At 40.0% G+C, this 20929-nt stretch overlaps 1 protein-coding gene across 3 annotated transcripts in view; it reads right to left on the reverse strand.

Annotated features, from left to right (window-relative positions):
• Positions 1 to 5406: 5406 nt before the first annotated feature.
• The window catches only part of LOC142042665 (contactin-6-like), a 150643-nt gene continuing 135120 nt past the window's right edge, over positions 5407 to 20929 (reverse strand). For all 3 annotated transcript variants that reach the window (XM_075052818.1, XM_075052817.1, XM_075052819.1), the window contains 7 exons: positions 17660 to 17730; positions 14677 to 14911; positions 14005 to 14120; positions 12143 to 12329; positions 8506 to 8618; positions 6634 to 6802; positions 5407 to 5956 (listed from right to left, as the gene is read on the reverse strand). In XM_075052818.1, coding sequence (XP_074908919.1) covers positions 5850 to 5956; positions 6634 to 6802; positions 8506 to 8618; positions 12143 to 12329; positions 14005 to 14120; positions 14677 to 14911; positions 17660 to 17730 — 998 coding nt within the window. In that variant the 3' untranslated portion in view covers positions 5407 to 5849. The remainder of the gene's footprint in view (positions 5957 to 6633; positions 6803 to 8505; positions 8619 to 12142; positions 12330 to 14004; positions 14121 to 14676; positions 14912 to 17659; positions 17731 to 20929) is intronic.

Genomic DNA, 20929 nt, shown 5'->3' on the forward strand with positions numbered 1-20929 from the left:
TCCCACGCCATCTGTATTTACTCAAGTGCAAAAAACTTGAACGTATCTTGTGAAAAACTTGCATATTGTAAGGGGTCTTCCGGTATCCTTTTCTGTTTCAGAATTGTTCCAATTCATTCTCTAAGGATGGGAAATATTTGTAGCCGTTTTTCAGTACTGAAATATATTGGCGTATATAGAACAGGTTAAATAAAGAAATGATACATAACAGTATTATTAAGATGACATCTTAATTGCTACATCAGACATATTTTCAAGTACTAAGTGCAGGAACTGATAAAAAGACGTTCATATTAAAAAAAGCCTGAATGATTGAAGCCGTTTAGAGGCCTTTATTGCACCATGCTGTCAAAATGTCCAACTGACCTTTTCTACATGGTAAATTTCTCCAAGAAAGATTATACACAAGCTATTTTAATATCACTGATCCCCCCCCCCCTAGTTTTTTGATTAGATAATGGTCAGAGCAAGAGAAATGCCAAAGTCCTTACATATACTCTGAAGATGACCAGGGGCATTCTATACGAAGTTTCTGCAACCATTCTTTTACACTTCCAGTCCGTAACAATTCGGTAAGTGGCAGCCCTCCATCAAGTCACGCTCAGTAGCAGAAGGCATTAGCATTACATAGGCATTACCCGAGCGCAATGGCTGAGGTAGGCTGGACCGCTCCTCGGCACAAATAACGCAGAGGCTGCGAGGCGATGCCCGTTCCCGCGCTACCTGTGCTTTGAGGAGCTCGTCAGCCTTGTAGCAACAGTTCAGTGGTCCACTGCTAGTGCTACCGGACCTCAATCCGCCTTCGCCCAAAGGCTGTATTGTTGCTACACCTACGTGGGCACTTGAAATGTAATATTGAGGAGCGCTGAGATGCAGCGGCTCTCTGGCACTTTGAGGGAAATTGTAGGGGATGGTGCCTTGGAAATGTCAGTGCCAAAGGGGGACAAAAGCTGTCGTGGTTTAACCCCAGCCAGCAGCTAAGCACCACGCAGCCGCTCTATCACTGCTCTCCTCAGCTGGACAGGGAGAGAAAATATAATGAAAGGCTCGTGGGTCAAGATAAGGACAGGGAGAGATCACTCAGAAATTACCATCACAGGCAAAACAGACTCAACTTGGGGAAAATTAATTTATTACCAATCAAATCAGAGTAGGATAATGAGAAATAAACGCAAATCTTAAAACACCTTCCCCCCACCCCTCCCTTCTTCCCAGGCACAGCTTCACTCCCAAATTCTCTACCTACCTCCCCAGTGGCACAGGGGGATGCGGAATGGGGGTTGGGGTCAGTTCATCACACGTTGTCTCTGCTGCTCCTTCCTCCTCAGGGGGAGGGCTCCTCACTCTTTCCCTGCTCCAGCGTGGGGTCCCTCCCACGGGAGACAGTCCTCCATGAACTGCTCCAGCGTGGGTCCCTCCCACAGGTTGCAGTCCTTCAGTCACAGACTGATCCAGCGTGGGTCCCCCACGGGGTCACAAGTCCTGCCAGAAAACCTGCTCCAGCGCAGACTTCCCCTGGGGTCCCAGCCTCCTTCAGGCATCCCCCTGCTCCGGCGTGGGGTCCTCCCCGGGCTGCAGGTGGAGATCTGCTCCCCCGTGGACCTCCCTGGGCTGCAGGGGGACAGCCTGCCTCACCATGGTCTTCATCACCACGGGCTGCAGGGGAATCTCTGCTCCAGCGCCTGGAGCATCTCCTCCCCCTCCTTCTGCACTGACCTGGGGGTCTGCAGGGCTGTTTCTCACTCCTCTCCCTGGCTGCAGTTTCTGTTGTGCAGCAAGTGTTTCCCCTTAAATCTGTCCTCCCAGAGGTGCTACCACCGTTGCTGATGGGCTCGCCCTTGGCCAGCGGCGGGTCCGTCTCGGAGCTGGCTGGCGTTGGCTCTGTCGGACATGGGGGAAGCTTCCAGCGGCTTCTCACAGCAGCCACCCCTGTAGCCCCCCCCGCTACCAAAACCTTGCCACACAAACCCAATACAAAGGCATTGGCTTATTCAGAGTGGGACAAGTTCTGCCCTAGCTTTTGCCCAGGGGAAGGCAAAAAGCGGTTGGACACGTGGTCCCTGAAAAGACAAGAATCTGGAGAGGTGGAGGGAGGGAGGCAGGATCCCCAGCCACCGGCCCACAGCAGCCCCGTGCATCCCAAAACCTCTCTGAGAAGATTAATTCTCTCTTCCACAGAGGCTCTGGAAATCATTGGGGGAAATTCTCTGTGACTGCAGTACAGTCAGATATTAATAAAATCTTTTTCTGCTTTTACAACATATTTATATGTAAGTGTGATTTAGAGCTCTGTGTCGAGTTGTCACCAGGGCTGCATTCCAATGACCTGCAGAAAACACAGGGTGTTTCTGCACTTCAGGATAATGTTGATTTAGGGGCTGGTACAATAGCGCACATGGGCTATTTTATTTAGTTTCTTGGCATTTGTATTCAAAAATTGCCCTATAAAGAAGGGAGAAGGCATTAAAAAAAGTTTAAATGCTCTTAAATCACAAAGAAACATTGTGTTTAGAGTGAATGGAAACATTTGGATAGGCTCAGAATTGCTTTTTTCATGGAGAAATATTTTGTTGATGTGTTAAATTTAAAATGAAAATCTCTGACTGCGACTCTTTTTCATTTTTTGGTACTTTGCTTAGGTTATCAAAATAAAATAGGTATTACTCTTCCAGCTATTTGAAAACTTAGGCTGGTCTGTGATTTGATGTAGTGCCTCTAAAAATCTGGTAAGACTGGGCCCAAAGTTGCCTGCATTGGGCACCTTTAAGCAGGGTTTTTAATTCAGCTTCCTACTTGCTAAAAATCAGGAGCATTGCAGAATTGTTTGGTTTACTTTTTCCATTGTTTTTATTTCAACTTCTGGGTTTAGGGGATTTATACTGTTCCTATTTTCAAACTTTTTTCTGCAACTGTGAGTGACAAAACTATTTTTTGCCCCTTTTTTTCCTTTTAATGAAAGCTGCCAGTCATCTGAACTTTTTCTATTTCAGCACCAGGTGCTTTAATAACATTTTCATGTAAAAAATAGACTGGACTTTCACTGCTTTGGGCAGTTCAGACATCAGTTCACCCTAGTGAAACACCAGAAAAGAATTGGGGAGCCGAAGAGAAGAAAACGAACCTGCACAAGTCAGAGGGCTACATTGATTTAGGGAGGACGGGGGGGGGGCTATCGTTATAGCTGTATTTAAAGGTACTCTCCTTAAGACTGCTTAGAAGTTCTGCTCCCAAGGCAGACTAGTCACTTGGCAATCCATTTGTGCTCCAGCTCCAAGGGAGTTCAGCAAGGGAGGAGCTTTACTCATGTTAGCTGTCTTCCTAGGTTGTCCCTTACTTTAAAAAGGGCTACTCCCATGGGAATGACAAAACAGGACTAATGTAGAAATTATGACGTTAAGCACTAGAGACATAAAGAGCCTGGTCGTGAAAAGTATCTCCTACAGTGAGAAAAGTACCTTGCGAAGAACATCAGTAATGCATACAGAAGTGAAAACAAGTCTGAAGAAATGATTCATTGTTTATTTTAACTGCAAAGAAAAATGTTTTTACTTCATTAGAGTATTATCAAGATTTTAATACCATATCCACTTCTTTCTAAACTGTTCTCTTCTTGAAAGCTATGTTAAACCTCCTCCTAATAACTCCTGTGATTAGCATCTTTGTAGAAATCCCAGAGGACAGGCTTCTAAAAGTGGCATTATATTTCTAGAGCCTCCCTGTAATTAAGCATCTATCAGGCCTTCTATTCAGTTGTATATAACTGCTCTGCAGAAAATCTCTCTTTGCTTGAATAAAAAGAGATGTTTTGTTTAAATTTAGCAGAAGGATTACATTTATGTTATGAAATATAAGAATTTTAGATTCAGTTTAACTGGAAAAAAAAAAAAAAGAAAAAAAAGTACCCATTGCTTAAAGGACACAAGAAGGTCTGCAAGTGAGCTGCCATGGCAGAGGGCAGCTCCTGCTGGAGACCTGCTGGGAAGGGATGATGCAAAAAGCTCTGCCAGAGCTCCACCAAATAGCGGCCAACTGTGTGAAACATTTTGTGGAATTCAGTATGGGGATTATTAAACGTCACCAGGTGTAAGTGGTATTTGCTTATCCACAGTAAAGAAAAATACCCAAGTTTCTACAGTCACTTCTTTAGTGAGACTGCAGCTGCCCAGCCATGAGAACACGAAATGCACACTCTTTTGGCTTTGATAGCATCAACACCAGATGCGAATGTTTAACGGTGAGCGCAACTCCAAGTAAAACCCCTTGTCTTAGGGACTTAATATCCTTTTCATCCTCTGGAGTCCTTAGATCAAAATTGGACATCGTTCTGTAATGCGTGTTGTTGCAATGTTTTTATCATTTATAATATTATTTTATGTCAGTGTGTGTGGAGTTCTCCCTGCAAGTCCAGCACAGGGCCTCGGTGAATAATGTCAGGTACCAAAGTTTTGGTAGCTTCCTATATGAATTCATATTTTAGACTCTCTTCCTGCCAATTTGGCCTCCCATACCCATGGATCAGAAACTTATTTAATATCCTGTTTGAAGGATTATCATGCACAGATGAACCTCTATCTTTGCTCATTCATGTGCTTACACATCACCATCCCCATCTGAACCTTTTTCTTTCAAAAAGTGTTGGGGGATATTTGATTCACTTGTAGTTATAAATGGTTACAAAGATGGCACAACACGTATTTGAAAGTAGTGAAAAGAAAATATACTTCAGACTAAAGTGGGAAGGAAGAAAACGTCCCTCAGTAATTATATGAGACAAAAAAAACCCCTTTTATCGGATGTTGTTAAAGTTGACACGAGTGTGACTTCACATTTTGAGCTGTATCTACTGACTTGAAAGCCATGCTCACTCTGGTGTTTAATCTGTCATTCTAATAACTCAATAGATTGAAGGGCTTAATTAGATGCTTTTATTTCTATTTCAAGATGATGAAAATCAATGTTCTTCTCATTTACCTTCATACGCAGCCCAAAGATGAATCTACACTTTCTAGCTGCTGCAAAGAATAACAATATCAGGTGAGAGAGCAACTGAACCTGCTTGAAGACAGATATATTTCAATCTCCCTTCAAAAAAGGTATTCAGCACCTCTGCTAGTTTTTGTTGATCAGAATAGTCTTTGCATGAAAAAGTCCTTTAAAATGTATTTGAGAATATGTAAAGTATCTCATATCATAAAAGGTACTGTCTCATTCAGATCTGGTTCAAGGCTTGCTGATGCCATTGAAAGTCTTTCTATTGAATTCAGTGGGTTTTGGGTTGGTACATATGATTCCTTTTATTTACGTTTCCTTTTTCTGAAGAAAATAGTGGAGTACACTTCATATAATTCATTGTATGACAGCCCCTGTAATACAAACCAGTGCAAAAAGTAAACAAATAGCTTTTATTTAATTGAAAGTGGTTTTTTTTACAGGATACATTGAAGAGCATGAGATAAATAATATCCACATCACAAGCAATTGCTAGTCTCTTCTCTCAATGATAACAGCTCGGCAGAGGTCTTTCATATTTGACATACCATTACACTGGAGTTTCAGTAAGAACTACTGCTTGTAAAAAATTTGAGACCACTCTCCTTACAATCTCAAGTTATGTTTGGCACCACTCCATGTAATTAATGCATATACATTTATCCATTAATTTCAAAGCTTATTTTTAAAAATTAATGTAATATTGATACTTAATGTTTTCTTAATAATAGACCACTTCTATCTCCCTCCCCCATCCCCACTGTTTTTCTTTATCAGGAATGTTGGTCACGGTGAAGAAAAATGGTTAAGATAAAATCTACACATGGTTTATTTCTAAAAGTCCATGGCTAAGCATTGCTTTAATCATCAAGGAAAAATGATATAAGAACGGAACTCAATAGCAGGATCCCAGTTGTCAATATATGGTTTGCCCTTTGGGACAATTTTATTGCTCCAGAGCTTAAACCTGTAAAAATATAAGCACAGAAAATTTTCTGACAAAAGTAAATTTGTGTCAAAAAAAAGTTTTTCTATGCATTCCAGCATAACAGCAATCTTCATTCTATTTGCAAAATGAAACATTATCCACAAGTGTTATTTCTATTTATTTATTTTTTTTTAAGTTGTAGCAGCAATTCCATGGGTGAATATCCACTTTCAGGAGGGTTTTGGCTAGTTTGTTGCAAAACTATGCTCCATTTTGCATAAATAATAAGGCACTTATGAGAGCAGAGGCTGGACCCTGGGTAACCCCACCCCAGCGACGGAGCAGGGCTGAGATTCTCTGGCTCAGCAGCAGCAGCAGCTCCAGAGCAGATAAAGAGCTGCATTATATGGTGGGAGCTGCAGCTTTGACTTTAGCAAGAAAGCTTATTTCTCTGTACTTCCCTGAGCATTGCAGGCCAGGGCAGACGGAGACCTACACTAAAAATAGAGTCACATCTAGGTGTTGTGCAAAATACTTTCTCTACTAATGAATCTGAGAGTACCAGAGACTAATCTACATGTACGCAGCATTACAAAGCAACAGGAGGGAGGCCACCTGTGGTCATGGAAAGTCTGTTAATCTATTGGACTTCTTAGAGGCACACAGATTTCTTATTACACAGTAACATTCAGAGAAAAAAAAAAAATCTCACGTACTTGATATTTTTGGAATCCTAATTTCCTCACTGCTGCTGCCATCACCCCCATCACTGACTGTTCTTATTTCTATGAGATAATCTTCTTCAAATGGTACCAGAAGTTCAGCTGAAGTGTTGTTTGTCTCCAGTATGTGTGTTTTGCTATGTCTGTTTTGTCTATACAAAATCTAAGCAAAAAGGGATTAGAATACAAGAGTTATTTATTTTTAATATCTTCTTTAATATCAGAATATCTTCTGTCATGTCCCAAATTTGCAGAGCACTATCAGCACCCTGCAGAGTATTAAACTTAATTCAAAACATAGAAATATATTCTGCAGAATTTTGTGATGGAGACCACAGCGGGCATTTACTCCAACTTTCAGGAGAGCATTTGTCTGCTAGAACTGAGGTTTACCTTGAAAGTAGGGTTATGAAATCCTTATCCAATACATTTATGCTCATCTGTAAACACCTTTAAACAAGGCTTCAATCTGTAACACCTTTTATATCCAGAATGCATCTGACACTTCAGGAACTGAGGTTTTGGGGTTTTTTTTTAAATTTTGCCTGGTTGTGGCGAGCATTTATAGTCAGAAACATTCACATTGACTTCTGTGTAAAATTACCACCTACTAATTAAAACTGGGGACATTGCATAGCTGTATGTTTTTAAAGACTTCAAGAAAGGACAGATATTTAGGTAGTAGCATCTGGGTTTCCACTTAAGAAGCACATTTCTACAACTAAACATGATGGATCCAGCGCCTGCTTGCACTTAGGTCTTTTTGCTAATGAATCATTGGGCCAAGGTGCAGAGCAGCCTGGGGAACCTAGACAGGGATCTTACAGACTATGAACAGCTTTTTTCCTCCAAGAAGCCTTTCTTCCTTGCTAGCACATCAATGACAGTGTTTGACTCCTTTCTCTTGACAATCTTCTGACATACTTATGTTAAGAAAAGCAACTGAAGAGCAAAGCAGAAGGAGAAACAGAGATCATGCAATAAATACTGCAGCAGGTACTTAAAACACTCTTTCCATATCAAAATAAAATAAGTAAGTGTGGCCTAGAAGCAGGTAGGTTAGACACAAAGAAAAAAAAGGTCAATAGTCTAGTTTTAACTTTTTCCCCAGTGTGTGGAGCTACTCAAACACACTCACTAGGGTGTAAAAAGATATGAACTCAAGAAAGATTGTGAGCTGGGGGTTTTTTGTGTCCTTTTCCTCCCTAGACATAAATAACTCTGTGTAGACACTAAAATGCCTAGCAACACGAGGATCTTGATCCTGAGAACCCTTCCTCATGTAAGCACTCTCCACCTCCATATTTACAGTCCTTCAGGAGTAAAAAAGTCTTTCCATAAGTCTTTTAGGGTCAGAGACACTGCAAAAAAACTTTAAACTAAATTTTTCTTTCCTTTAAAAATAGATTTATGGGAGTGTTTTTTACTTCATTCACATTGATCTTTATGTGAGTATCTTCCTACCTCTTTTCAGAGGTACAATTACGAATTGCCAGAGTGAGAACTTTTAAATATGTTTTATGCCTGTCTTTAATGCTTAAGAGCCTGTTCTCTACCTCTTCTATATGTGTGAAACTCCTTCCCCCAAAAGATGGGAGTGCAAGAATCTTAGATGAGTGAGATTATAAGGGAAATGGGACAAGCGAGATCCAGCACTGGGGACAAAATTCCTGTGTCAGGATAAAGAGGTCCTACTCTGACCGAACACAGCCATTCTTCCATTTGTATAAATGTCAGCCAACCATCCCAGTAACTCCAGAAAAGTCACTGTTTTCCAGGTAACCAACAGTTGCCTTTCAACTAGTCACTGTTTGTACCTCTATTATAAACAACATGTCTGATTAATGAGATACAGAAATTACTTACTTTGTAGCCTAGCACCTCTGATTCATTCTCCATTGTTTTAACGTGTTCCCAGTTCAAGCAGATTTTGGAATTTGTCAACTTCCAGGCGATGTTTGCTGGGGGTTGACTTGGTGCTTTAAAAAAAAAGATGATGATAATCACAAGATACAACTGAATATTAATTTGCATAGTGTAATTGAATGAGCTGCTGACATGAAAGTAGCAAATGCATGGGTGATTCAAACCTAAAAGAGTAAAAAATATTTTCCAGTCCATCATTGCTCTCCTATTAGTCAGAATAAAGATCTATTCATAGCACAAACCCACTTACTGTGAGAGTTCATTTTCAAAATTAGGAAAAGCCTGACAGTGTCTGACAGTTCAAGTTACATTTGATAGATTTTGTTTAAGTACTAAGTTGTTCCCATCTGTATTTCAATGTGCTAGAGAATGTTTTGCTGTATGGATTTCAGAAAAAGCTAAAACTAAAAGCAAAATACAAAAGACAAGATTTTCATCAGCCATGAAGACAGGTTACAAAGAGCTACACATTAAAGTCTCCATCATGGAGATCATCACACATTAAAGTGATCCATCATGAAACATTGTAGGGTTTTATAAATTCTCAACACAATAGGCTGAGAGTATCTTTTCAAAGGTTTTTTATGCCTAAGTGCCAGGACTTTGAAAATTTGCCTACAAGTGACTGAAATCAAATCCTGTGTGAACATGTGAAGTTGAAACTGTGCCTTTGAACTGTATGTCAGATTTAGAGCAACACATTATCTCCTTCTCCATGGTGTGTCCTCCTGGACCCTGCCTGAGAGAACGGCACTGGGGGTGTTAGAGGAAATAAGGACTTGAACAGAATTAAGAAAAAGGAGGAGAGATTTGGAGATACGTGTATCCCAGACCTGACTTTAAAATTCTTAACTTCTGGCATCCATCTTTTCTCCCTACAGTTCCTATATACTGATGATTAATGTATGTGACTTGGAAGGTACTGTTGATTTGGTAATACTCCACAATTTCTTTCATTTCCCATGGAGATAGAATTGATGGTGCCTGTTGTTTCATATCTATCTGCTTCATGACTGTGGAGAAATTTAATCCATCCCATTGGTAGGGAAAGGAGGTGTTAGTGGACCACCCAGGTGAATATAAGCAGATATCCTTCCATGAGCCATACTGTCAGTGCTGGAAAAAGATTCATTTTCTTTTTGAAGGCATTCACATGTACATTCACATACACAAACCTGCAAATTTACTTAAATGTTGTTTGAAATCTCTTTGTTGCTTTCAGCAAATATTTTATGTAAGGAATTTGGTGACAAAAATTTCAAAGATGTCAAATACTTCATTGAAAAGTCTTGGAAGCACTCAAAAATAGGTGAATATGGCCTTATTCAAAGCTTTTTTAGCATAGCACTTAAAACCATCTTAATTCATAGTCTTTGGCCTGAAAAACCAGCACAGGATGATTTTCAAAACAAAATTATCTCATTTTGCTATACAGCCAGGGATCAGAATAGGTGGTAACATAGGACTTCCCCAAATCCATGGTAATATCCACAAGCAAAACCACTGCAAACAGTTTTTCAGATCTAAGATTAGCGGATCATTTCCTTAACTAATTTCTTGTAATCAGCATTGTCAAGAATAATAGAAGTCCCAAGTATATGCTCAAGTTTATTACATTAATGACATTACTCTCATGGATTAGGTAACACTTGGCTTTGTTGCTGTACTGAGTCAAGGTTTATCCTTGCAAAGTATTTCTAATATCTGTATCTGTTTATGTATTTTTAAATGATGATATTTTTAAAGAAAAAAAAAGCAGAGAGATTTCTGAAATCTATGACATATAAGTAAAAAAGCAGAAGAGCTGAGCTTCACAACAGCTCCTAATAGAGCAGTATGTTCATGGAAGGAGGAGGACATAATTTCCACTTTCCTAAGTAGTTTAAACTTAAACCAGGATATCAACTTAGACCTTAAATTGATCTTAGATAAGTATGTTTCAATCAGAATTGCACCTATTTGGCAGAAGGACCATTTTAGTTTTGCTTAGTCCCTACAATAATGGCATGCACAGAACATTGTAGGAATCCCGGACAATGAGTAGGAAGACCGAGCTATTACCTTGAAGCTAAAGCTCCTGCTGTAGATGCACGTTGTTTATATTCTCTTGACATATTATCTCTACTCATATTGAAAGTGCTTGCATCTTTCAGAGACTAGAGCTTAAAATTTTAATATATGTTTTTAAATATTAAAGGGGTTATTTTGACTTTAATTTTTAAATGAACCATTAGCACAATCCTGAATTTGACAAGATGAAGTCAATGTAAAACAAAGCAAATTTATTCCTTATATGTCTTGTCACTTGACTGCCATGTCTTTAACTTGTCTTTCATACATATGCACATACGAATATAGAGAATCATTTCCAGAGATGAGTCTATTTTCCATTAAGAAATTGCCTGTGACTAGAGTCCTGTTTGTGTCCTTAAGAAATACCTTCTCTGGCTTTATTTTGGTTTATGTTATTTACATTAAATGGTAACTATTATCATTAACTCATTTTACAAGTGGTTCCTGTCTTGCACTTTCACTAGTAGCATGGAACAGTATACAGACAAGCGGAAAATCGGTGAAAGACAGGAGAAATATTTCCTTTTTTGTGCAAAAGGGACTATGGGAAAACATAGTCCAAGGAAAATATAAAAAAAAATTGAATGCTTAAACAGTAATGAATTTGAGGCACTCTGGTACATAGTAGATTACCAAGATTTCCTGCTTTATGACTATTTTGCTCTTAGTGAACATTTACTTCATGGGTTCAGTCTTGCAGGATGGTGCTCAGTGCTTCCTTGTTACCTTGGAGGATGGCCCCATGAAAGCATTGGTTTCATGAAGTTGCTTCTCACAAACAGAATAGTGTATGCTTTTGCTTCTACAGTTGTAGAAAATTTTAAAAATTAATGATTAAATAGTATTTATGTGAGTCTATCCCATATGCTAGCCTCTGTAGTGCACAGTTTAGAGGTCTCAAAAAAGCACTGTATTTGGAGCATTCAACAGTTTTCTTTAAAAAACCACACCCATATTCCCCAAATCTACCAAACATCAAACAAACCCATCGCCTAAATCTATTGCTTGACCTGTGGAACAGCTTTCCTTTATTGACTCTGCATCTCTTTTGAAATCTCCTGAAAGCAAGTGGCATGCCGTTGCAATGCAAAAGGAACTCCTTCCTAACAGTTGCTGTACTGTAGGAACACAAACACCGGTGTTACCTAATTTTGTAGGTATAAAGAATTACTTTAGCATATAAATAGAATAGGGTAAAGGAAATAACCTGATTTAAGTTGATGAGAGTTTTGGCTTCCATTGAGACAGACCTGAAGCTAAATATTATATCAATGTCCTAAATACCACAGTCTGAGTAAACTTGATGGTGACCACAAAAACATTGTCAGGGAAGAGATAGAGAAGTTTCTTGGTCCTAGATTTTGTTCCTTAATTTTATCAAGAAATTTGGGATCCAGATTTCTTTGATATTGCAACATTTAGTAGAGATGGGTCACGGTAAGCTGAAATGTCACTATCACACTTGGGAGTTTGCAACATTTGTTGTACGGAATTGAATACTCACGTGATTTTTTAGTGGTGACATTTACTGGGGTGCTAGAGGGCCCTGTCCCTGCAGTGTTGTAAGCTCGAACTGTTGCAAAATACACTGTGTTAGCTTTTAGTCCTGTGATATTTTTGGCTGTTACATTCCCATTGACTCTGACTTTACCAGCTGTGCTTTCCTTGGGATCATCAGTCCAATATAAAACCTGAAAAGTGAGAACAAAGAACAGGCAATTCATTGTTTTCCATCAATTACAGGTTTGGCTGGGAAGCAGACATGCTGACAATGAAGATTTCAAGGAATACAGGATTTTTTGTATTCAAAACTAGCGGGAAATAAAACCAAGCATGAATATTTATAGAGAAGAAATAAAATTTCAGAGACTGAATACTAATTAAGGAAGTAAATTAAATCCTTAACTTTATAGATGTCCAAAAGTAAATCTTTGATAAGGTGAGAAATTTTAAAAGCTTCTTTGGTTTTATGGTTTGAACACATTTGAAGAAAACTTTAAAAGTTACATAGAAACCTTTATCTCAGTCATCTAAGAGGTTTTTTTTAATTATTTTGTTTCCTGCCTCTAGTTTTGATTCAGTGACAGCTATTTAGACCTGGGGTGGTTTTTTTTCAGTGAGTAATTGATTTAGGAAGGTTTGTGTAGTGTACATGACCCCTATTACCTTCATTTATACATTTGTAATGATAGGACAGAATTTAAAGTATTTCTGACTTGCTTTACTCTTGGTTTATCATATCTAAAAAAAAATAAATAAATTAAAAGAAAAAAATTGTTTCTCTGTGCAAGTAAAATGCTCAGGAATCGCACCTGAGGTTACTTCGAAGTACCCGTTATTAACACAAAAATCTGCTCCCCCACCCCCCCCCTCACCCAGAGGTGCCTCTGCTCTGTCCTGTGGATGTCAGACACGGGTGACACTGGGTTTCTGCTCCCACTGAAGACCAGAGCGAAGCCCGAAGCAGCACAGCTGGCCGAGTGCCACGGGGGTCTGGCAGCATCCATGCATCCTCAAGCTCTCCCTGCTCAGACTCTGAAATGCCTGGCCCTGGAGCTGGCCCTGGGCTTGATGCTGTGACACCAGCAATGCACCCCAGTGCATAGGGCAAAAAACCCTGTTGGTTATTAGTAAATGAGCAGGTGCTCACTACAAACAGCCTCAAGTTGGGCCAGGGGAGGTTTAGGTTGGATATTAGGAAACATTTCTTCACTTAAAGTGTTGTCAGGCATTGGAACAGGCTGCCCAGGGAAGTGGTAGAGTCACCATCCCTGGAGGTATTTAAAAGACGTGTAGATGTGGTGCTTAGGGACATGGTTTGGTGGTGGATTTGGCAGTGCTAGGTTCACGGTTGGACTTGATGATCTTAAAGGTCTTTTCCAACCTAAATGATTCTATGATTCTAAGAGGAGTGAGAAGCCAAAAGCCTTTCCAATACGCTGCAGCACAAGCTTTGGATAGCAATGAGGTGCATTTATCCTGGTTTCTTCTGTAAGCGATGCTATGGGTCATGTGCATGCCCCCAGACTATCAGGTATCCCATCGTGCTCAGACAGCATTACAGCTGGTAAAAGGAGGGAGGATCAGCTTTGTTTTGTGGAAACAAGCACGAATCCTTTTATAGTAGCCATCACAAATGATTAATCTTGAGGTTTTAATTTACATTACAAAAAGTCTGGGACAGAGCTGCAGTCCTGGTCTGTGAATGCTTGTGATTATCTCAGGTGAACTGTTGCTAATGAGAGTCAGGTGAAGAGCTCCATTATCTGTTGACTTGGAAGCAAGGGAGGAGGAACCCGAATACAAATGTGGCCAGGAAAGGCACATCTGTAAAGTGTCAGACACCACCAGCACCAGCTGCCTCACCTCATAGCCCAGCACCCTGCCCGTGTGCCTGTTCCACGCGATGGGCTGCCAGGAGACCTCCACCTCCGCTGCTGAAACACTCAGTGCCGAAGCCCCGGCTGGTGCTATCTGCGGCTCTGGGTGATGGGAGAAAACACAGCTGGTGGAACATTTGTGTTATCAAAAGGGGGGCACGTCAGGAACTGAGGGAGACTGGAGAAAAGAGGAAGAGATTCTGGGGGGAAGCAGCAGGCAGAGGCTCAGGAAACCTGGTGAGAATTACCTACTTCGCTACCCATTTATTGTGGAACATCAGCAAAACCCGGTTTCAAAATTTGTCATTACCCATAAGCTGGGACATATTTTCAGAGGAGATCAGCTGCACTGAGTGGTCTGAAAAGCTAGACCCTGTGAGAGTTATGCTTTTGAATGTCTCCCAATTTTCCCAGCCCATTCAGTGGGAGTTCCCTGGGGACAAATAAGTTGAAACATGCCGTCTACTTAAAGCAATTCTGAAAATCTGCCCCTTGCTTTTTTTTACTTCAACTTCTCATCTTCTTTCTCATGTCTCTTGTCAAACTTCCATGAGCAGCTTTGAGCAGGCTCCTCAATATCCCTGTGGAGATCTGTCTGATCATATCTGGGACCTATTGATGCTACACAGCTATTACTAATAAGAGCAACAGGCATTACCGTCTTCTCCTGAGTAGACAATGGTTATGGAGCTTAGGGTCCCTTCTCCTTCATTGTTGTAGACACCAACTTTCACTTCAAAAGGAGAGAGAGGTGTAGTGCTTTCATTCCTGTAAACATATTTGCTTGCTTCCACTGAAGCCACCACCGCTTTTGTCCAAGTTGTTGAGCCAAGAGGACGAAACATAACGATGTAGCCAAAACCTTCCCCATTTTGTAGTTCTTCTGGAACTGGCTGTAATGACAAGGCAGTCAGTCAATAAGCATTTGCAAGTATACATTGTTTTAATTGAATCTTCATTCTCTGAGTATATTTTAGTGGTATTGATTTAGTTGACTGTGCCTTAGAGAAGATAATAATGTTTGCTCCATCAGTCAATGTAATATTGAAATAAAAAAATAATAAATCTATTGAGGCAATCAATTTAGAAACAAAAGATCTGATCAGCTCCATTAAAGTTATTCTCTTTCAGGCATGAAGTTTTCAAAATTAAAAGCATTTCACTCAGTACAGGTTGTAGCTGATTTCCACACCCCCCAAGGGGTATGGGAATCCTAATTTTAAATAAAAGATTTTTAAAGAAAAAAAAGTCGGGAAAGGAGTAAATGTATACACAGAAGTGTGTGTCAGCTGTATAATTGCCTGCATATGACTACAGTACTTTTAGCACAAGTGCATGTCTCAAGTGCATGAACATATTCTTATTTAAGTTTGTTTAGAACAGAAACCTTATTGCAAGTCAACATGACAAAATTAATGTTTCTATCAATAAAATCTCATGTCAAGATATGTATCAATGACTCATACTGAACAGGCAATTACATCAACACTGCAGCCAGCATGAACTTTTTTGTTTTCATGGGATAAAAATACTTCAACATTGGCTTCTCAAAGCAAGAGAACATTTATGAAACAAGATAAGATCAGTAGTACATGGAGGAAGGAAGTGTTCCTCAGCAAAACTACATTTATTTTAGGTGCTTGCATCAAAGTAAGGTCCATGGAAAAGCAGATATGGAAAATGGTGCAAAAAGAGAAAGAAAAGCATAGGGGCAGAATTGCAGGCCCTGTGATCACTCCTGACTCCAGTCTCCTCTCCTGCAGAGAAACTCTTGGGACCACTAACGGTGTGGGAAGATGGGAGAAAAAAACTTGGGACATACATCAGAAGATTTCAGGGCACTTATTTTACTCTTTTCTTCATAAATTCCTTCTAATGCTAATAATAAACCTGGCCTGGCATATATAACAAATGCATTTTCCTTAAGTGTTTTACAAACATTAATTCCCCAATATGCCCACTTCTATCTCTTTTCCAGTCCTGAGAGAGTTAAGTGTGAGGGATGAAGGTGCACTGGGGAATTATAAGAGTTCAAGCTACTTTCTAGAGCATTTAATTTGTTTTTGAGGCTTCTGTGACCTCAGATTTAATCAAGATGTTTAGTGAGTTCATCACAGAAAGCTGGAGAGTCGTGTTCAGTGTTGTTAGCTTGACATAATTAGTATTTCTTCTGACTGTTTTTCAGGACACACTATAGAGTCCAACAGGATAATTTGATTGAGATCTCTCAGGTTGTTTTCAATTTTCATGTTCTTCTGCTCCCAAAGAGTAGATCAGTAGAGGAGAAAATGAAACAAAAGAGTGAAAGATGCATATGGAAGAAAACTTAGTTCAGTAAAAGTGAAGTTTTACTCTGTCTGGAGCATGGAGAAGGGAAGGCATTGGCAATATTATTTATCTAGTGGTTGGGGTTTTTTTCTTTTGACCTCATTTTTCTCCTATCACTTCCCTTCCTCCCCCAAAAGGCTGTTTAAATGGCACAGTTTTTAGCATACAGGGGAACACAGGTAACTTGCTCAGCTGATGAATAACATCACTTTTAGCTTAATTTAATTCCTTTTACTTTCCTTCAAACTGTATACATGACCTTGGTTATTTCTTTGAAAAAAGAATGAAGTCAAGAGAGAGAGTAGACTACCTTCCTTGCTCAAGCTGAACTAAAAGTTGTGGGTTTTTTTTCTTAATGGAGAAACGTTTTCCATGACACAAAGGAAGCACCATGTTTTTGGAGGCCCTGTCCCAAATTACGAACTAAACAGAGGTCATCTTGTGCAGCCTCTGAGACAGTCCCACCTGATAGTAAGATACACGGCAGGGCTGCCTGGCTCCTGCCTTCCAGGCTGGGTGCTGCTGATGGCATGGAGTAGCTCCTACTTTAGTTAGATGTCCTCAAAGCCAGGGGAGAGTTTTAATTAGGTGAAGCACATTAACGTCACATGTATTTTTCAGTGGCAATGAAAAAAACAGAGAGTGGGAGCTGTGTTTTGGGGAGTTTTTCCATAGGGGGTGGAGTCCTGACCAAGCACCTGCCCCATCACTGCACAGGCTTTGCAAGAGGCTGCCTGCCTTCATCACGATGCCTGTGGGGAGGCTGCGGGGTGGCTGGAGAAGGATGGTTCCTTCCCACAACGCTTATTTTCCGCTCTCTGAAATGACCTGCGCTCACCCATTGCAACTTGTAGTATGGTATTAACTGTTCTGAAAATGTATATTCTCTCCTCTCGCTGGAGTGCTGGAGAATTAAAGGGTTCATCTCCTTTAACGCATAATAGGATATGTCTTGTCAGCACAGTGTTCCAGAATGAAAAACATGTAAACAAAAGTATGAAAAATGTTAATGCAGAAAATGGCCAAGCAGATTAGTGTGTTAAGCACCTCCTGTACAATGGAGATAAGAGGGTTATACAGACTTCTAAACATCTTTATAACATGCCTCTTAAACTGTTTATTTTTATAAATTGTTCACTATAACACAGAAAACTTGCTGTATATCTTACAGGCTGTTTTCTCTCCAGATGCAGGATGAAATCCAGGCTCAGCCAAAGCCAATGACCAAAAGCCTTTGGATTTCAGCAGGGCTGTGATTTCACCCACGGACTCTTCCCCATTAGACAGCTTAGGTTAATTGAGCAAACCATTACCTCCCATGTGATGACCAGCTCAGAACGGCTCCCTCCTCCTCCGCTGACGTTCGTTGGTGCCACGACAGGAACTGGAGAAGAAAAGATGGTGCTTGCAACTACCTACCACTACTGATGGGGGTCTTGCCAACCAGGTGATTAAAGCTCTTCCGAGCTCACATGCAGCTCTTCTGCCTTTCAACATGTAGAACAGGGACTATAACAGTACATTTAAAATGAACTGAAATTATGTTTACACATTTTCAAGTTTATAAGGCTGAAGCCACAGATGTATTTGATACATGAGTACCCTGGTTCAAAAAATTAATTAAAGAAGCTAGTAGCATCAAGTATCTGACATTATTATGCCTCATCAACTAATTGGCAAAATGATGTTCCATTCAGACTGTAGCTGCAACACTACTGATTTACTAATTATGCATTTGTTCAGTAAACATGTTGTTGGAGCAATATATTAATTTTTTTAATTGGCTGTATGCTTTTCTTAGGAAATTCAAAACTCTTAATTTGCTCTTTTCCTTCTCCCAACACTGTAAGTGTCCAAAAACTCATTGATTAGAGCTTGATTTGCTCCAGGTATGTGGCTCCATAGGTACAGGGTTGAGGTCAAGCAATGTGCTGGTGTTCCAGGCTGAAGGGGCTTCTCATCACTCAAATGGCTCTTGGTGGAGAGGCAAGGAAAATATCAGCATTTCTTGCCTCTTGCTCTATATTTCCATAAACATGCCCACCCCATTAGCCTATAAATGTTGACAGCTTTGGGGAAACGGATTGTGATATAATGGATGGAATTTAGACAGACCAGCCTTGTTCTTATTAAATAATTCGCTATCGGTCTTCTTGCAAGGATGACATCATGTTCCTTTTCAGCTGCTGGAGAAGTATAAAAAAGAGGACAACCCTGGAACTGACTGAGACAGGAACCCCCTACAAGAGGGCATTTGTACTGTCTGCCATCTCCAAACCCTTGGTACTATTTTATTACACTGTCTGAAAATTGGATGTGTCAAGACAGGGCTGAAGACAGGGTCAGAAATAGGCAGGACAGTTATATCTCAGAAGCTTTTTTGGAGATTTTGACAAGTTTTGCCACGTCTGCCTGTCCTTCCCCATTCTTCTACCCAGCGTGAGCCCAGCTGCAGGAGCGGCAATAAAGGCAATAGCTCTTGAAGTTCATAGAAATTTATGTCAAACCACTATCACCTCTAGATTCCGGTCCTCATATAAATCTTTATCTGATTTCATCCTCTCTAGAAACATAGAAATTTCACGATATTCTTGTTGTGCAGTCATAAAATTGAGTACATGTGCAAATGAGCTAGGCTCTTTTGGAGAGTTTAGCATACGTATTCAATTTTGTCACTCACAATCAAAGTCTTTGTGCACATCAGAGGCAAATAATCTAAGACTGAAAAGAACAGCATTAAAGGAAAAAAATGAAAAAACAGACTTTCAAGCCTAGTGTTTCACTGTTTCATGAACCAGTTGATGCTCAATTAGTTCATGTGTTAAATGTGTTCAGTACTTACTACATTTGCATGGGGAAAAAATTTGTACTACTGCTCAGCAGAGCCTCAACTGGGTCATAGTTGAGAAACAGATGAAAATTTACAGCTGAGTGCACCAACAGAGGCTCAATTAATTCTCAGCTCCATTTTAATGAAATGAACAGTGGCTCATTTGCATCCACAAATCTACTAATGCTCAGATTTCAGCTGGAAAAATAGCTGTTATAACAGTGAAGTTCAAATTCACCCTTTCATGGCCAGTCTTCTGCTGTCCACACTGTGATACTGTTTTCAGTTTCCTATTCTGATTAAAAAAAAAAAAAAAAAGATAAGCTGTTACTTCTCCCACTGCACACAGCAATGTTTTGAGACAGAATGATTTACAGCAGTGAAGGGGTTACGCAACTAAAACCTGAAATGACTCCTTCTATTCCTTTTTTTAAGCTTCAGATGAGGCTACACTGTAAGGAAATAATGTTACTTATGCTATTGCCATGATAAATAATATTAATTTTATTGTTTCTTTCTCTTTCTAGTCCTAGCCTTGTGACTCCTTCTAATAAAAAAAAAAGCTTTAAAAGATGAAAGCTTTTACTGACTGTATAGGTGGTTTTGAATATCACACTTTACAAAGCCCCAAGGTAGTGACAACAAGAAAGACCTTCTCAAGACTGATTTTGACTTCATGATCAATCATGTAATCGAGAACATCTATGTGTGATACTCTGCTGGGAAATTTAGAAAATCTGGCCTCTTCCTGTCTCCAGCTTTTCTTTAGCCTTCCCTTTTCACGTTGCTCCTTACTCCTTGCATGTGAGAGCTTCCCGTGGTTCTGCTGGAGGAACATGCATGGCCCAGGCAGGATCAGTGCATCTTTCCAGCCTAGAGGCTCTCAGGCTTTTCCCTTTGCTTGGGAGCAGTCTGTGATCTGCTTTACTACCACACTGGCCAGGCAGTCCTGACTGCTGATAAGACTCATTTGATGTCTCTCTGCACCTGGAAAGCTGACAAAATCTATCAAAACTGGTGTTCTAATGCTGAAATATTTTTTTCTGGTGTCAGTACTCCGTATAAGTTTTTGTTTCAAAAGTAGGAAAAAGAACTTATTAAATTTAGATCAACCGATTTAATACATTTTGAAGTAATTCTGCCTTAGGACAAATGTTATAGGTATTCTGAGAAATAAATGGATACCCCTTTCTAAGGATATATGTATTTTATGCTGTATAATGTACAATACTGTATTTTGAGTTCTGTCTTGAAAAGCAGCTTGCCAAACTTCAAAGCTTGGCAAATGAGACAAACAGAGAAGAGAAAGTAGATTGTAAAACCTGCTTCCATTTTACTGCTTTCTGTCCTATAAATACTGATTTTATAGGTGGGAGGGAGTTGATAAGCAGGGCGCTGGGAGAAACACAAACCAAAGGTTTGGGCTTCAAATAAATTGTACCAAACTGAGTAGGTCAAAGGACTGACAGTGTCGGTCATCCAAGAATGAGTCTTCTCCCTATGAGGTTCCAAGTCCCAGAAGAAAAATGTGTAAAGGTTAGACAGACAGATAGTAAAGATCCCGCCCTGGAGTCAGTGGGAGCCATTAGTTTCACTGGGCTTTGGATGCTGTAATTTATTTCCTCCAGTTAAAGCCAATATCCTGTCCCTGCTGATGCTCAGATATCAAATACCCTCTGCAGCAAAGGCATTACATGCTTGTGCCAGCCAGAGAGCTGGCTTTATCGTTTTCTATGCAAGTCCCTGAGGAGGG

The sequence above is a fragment of the Buteo buteo genome, chromosome 21, assembly GCF_964188355.1.
Source record: "Buteo buteo chromosome 21, bButBut1.hap1.1, whole genome shotgun sequence".
Lineage (NCBI taxonomy): Eukaryota > Metazoa > Chordata > Aves > Accipitriformes > Accipitridae > Buteo > Buteo buteo.